The 2,080-nt window shown below is 37.1% G+C and overlaps 1 protein-coding gene across 1 annotated transcript in view; it reads right to left on the reverse strand.

The window, feature by feature from the left end:
- Nucleotides 1–2,080, reverse strand: part of LOC107571684 (sodium/hydrogen exchanger 8-like) — a 44,604-nt gene that overhangs the window by 17,174 nt on the left and 25,350 nt on the right. Inside the window, exons 5-8 of the mRNA XM_016258015.1 lie at nucleotides 1,695–1,778; nucleotides 1,191–1,292; nucleotides 974–1,008; nucleotides 742–885 (exon numbers count right to left, since the gene is read on the reverse strand). Of these exons, the coding sequence (XP_016113501.1) occupies nucleotides 742–885; nucleotides 974–1,008; nucleotides 1,191–1,292; nucleotides 1,695–1,778 (365 nt within the window). The remainder of the gene's footprint in view (nucleotides 1–741; nucleotides 886–973; nucleotides 1,009–1,190; nucleotides 1,293–1,694; nucleotides 1,779–2,080) is intronic.

Here is a 2,080-nt window from a genome sequence, read left to right on the forward strand (position 1 = left end):
CAGCACAAACAAAACTTTTACCTGCACAACCCAGCACAAACGAAGCACTAACAAACGAGACTATTTGGGGTGAATTTGGAGTATGTTGGGGGGCTGAGTGACCTCAGAATGACCTATAAATATTATTTTAATATCTAAAAAACCGAAGCAGCACAAACGAAACTTTTACCTGCACAAACGAAACTTTTACCTGCACAAACCAGCACAAACTAAACTTTTACCTGCACAACCCAGCACAAACGAAGCACAAACAAACGAGAATATTTGGGGTGAATTTGGAGTATTTTGGGGGGCTGAGTGACCTCAGAATGACCTATAAATATTATTTTAATATCTAAAAAACCAAAGCAGCACAAACGAAAATGTTTACAGCACAAACCAGCACAAACGATTGAGACTATTTTGCCGACGTTTTGCGTTGGGTGGGGGGCCAACTTCACGGAGGTGTATAGTATAGACTAGTAACTCAAAACTGAAAAATGAAAACATTTCATTTCAGGTGCTGTGCAGTTTTGAGGTCATCTAGTTTTGGTCTGTTGAGGACATTATACCACCCATGGCCAATAATAGTACTTGATAGGTCCTGGTTCAAGAGCAGCAGGTTTTAGAGGCCTGTGCAGAGCTGATTTTATTTCATTGTAAACATGCAGAATAGGGATGGGGCTGCACATAGGTTTCAGCACAAGGGGTTGTAAAATCGTCGAAAAAATTTATGGAAGAAAGAAAGAGAGTTTGGCGTACTTTGTTAATACGATGGACACTGCGTCATTTAGGATGCTCTCTCCAAACACAAGCATATTGAGCACAGGATCCACATTCAGAGCGTTAAATATGGCGATAGTGGCGACTGGATCCACGGCAGAGATCAGAGACCCAAAGGCAAAACTGGAGAGAAAAAAAAGGAAGACATGAATGTACATGTCGAATCCTCTTTGCTCAATAGTTTCAGTAATTTCCCAAGCCAAATTCTCACCTGTCAGTCATTGTCATCTTGTAAATGACATCAGCCTATTGAAAAGAAACATGGAAACATAACAGTCATAATCATTGAGAAATCATACCGAAGGAGCTGTTAAGGTGTGCCAACTAGTCGAACTGGATAAACCACTTAATGAACTCACTTACACGTCTGTTTACATGGAAAGACATGGGAGAAGCTGTTAATGCCTAACAAAACAGAAAGAGATTACCTGTCCCAGGAAATAGATTCCCCCTCCCACGATGAAGGCTGAGATCGCTGTTCCAAAAACGGCAAATAATGTGATCGAGCCTATGTTTTGGAAGAAATTACCCTGCGGAATAAACAACTGATTGACCAAAGTATCACAGTCATATGTATATCAAAAGTTGATGACTTGAGGGCAACCAATACGACCACAAAACTAATGATTAGTGTTTTTATTTACAAAGTTCTGTAATGAAGTTGTAAGGGAGAGACTACACACATACTGTCGCTAGAGGCTATTACTGGTATATCATATACTGGCGAAGTGCACTAAACCGGCTTAGTTTTGAGGCACCTCTGTTGTGAACTGAAATACACTGGTCAAGCTGTATGTTTGTTCTCATGTGCTGCCAGTGAGGAGAAAGCAATAGAAATACATGCTTTATTGCTATTCTGTCTTTCTTTTTATCACTTCCAGTTCAGATTCTTTCTTCGTTTCGAAAATTATTAATATTATAGTATTGTTTACCTTATGTAATGAGTATCCAGACTCAAAAATGATTGGCGGTAGAAGTAATAGGAAAAACATATTGGGACGAAACATTTCTTCTTCCTGTGAAAGAAAGAAAGAAAGAAAGAAAGAAAGAAAAATGACCATGTGTACTTGAACAAGCAGACTCACATTTTGTGTTTCATTTTGGATAATGTTCAATGTAAAGTTGAATATTGTCATTATTAATAGTAATAACACGGTTGACTGCATGACAAGGTTGGTTGTTACGTTTGCCTAATTTTTTCATTTCCTTTGTAAGTTTACTTTCATTTTAACCGATTTATATATATATATATATATATATATATATATATATATATATATATATATATATATATATATATATATATACAGTCTAGATA

The sequence above is a fragment of the Sinocyclocheilus grahami genome, unplaced genomic scaffold, assembly GCF_001515645.1.
Source record: "Sinocyclocheilus grahami isolate Dianchi unplaced genomic scaffold, SAMN03320097.WGS_v1.1 scaffold1634.1, whole genome shotgun sequence".
Taxonomy (NCBI): domain Eukaryota; kingdom Metazoa; phylum Chordata; class Actinopteri; order Cypriniformes; family Cyprinidae; genus Sinocyclocheilus; species Sinocyclocheilus grahami.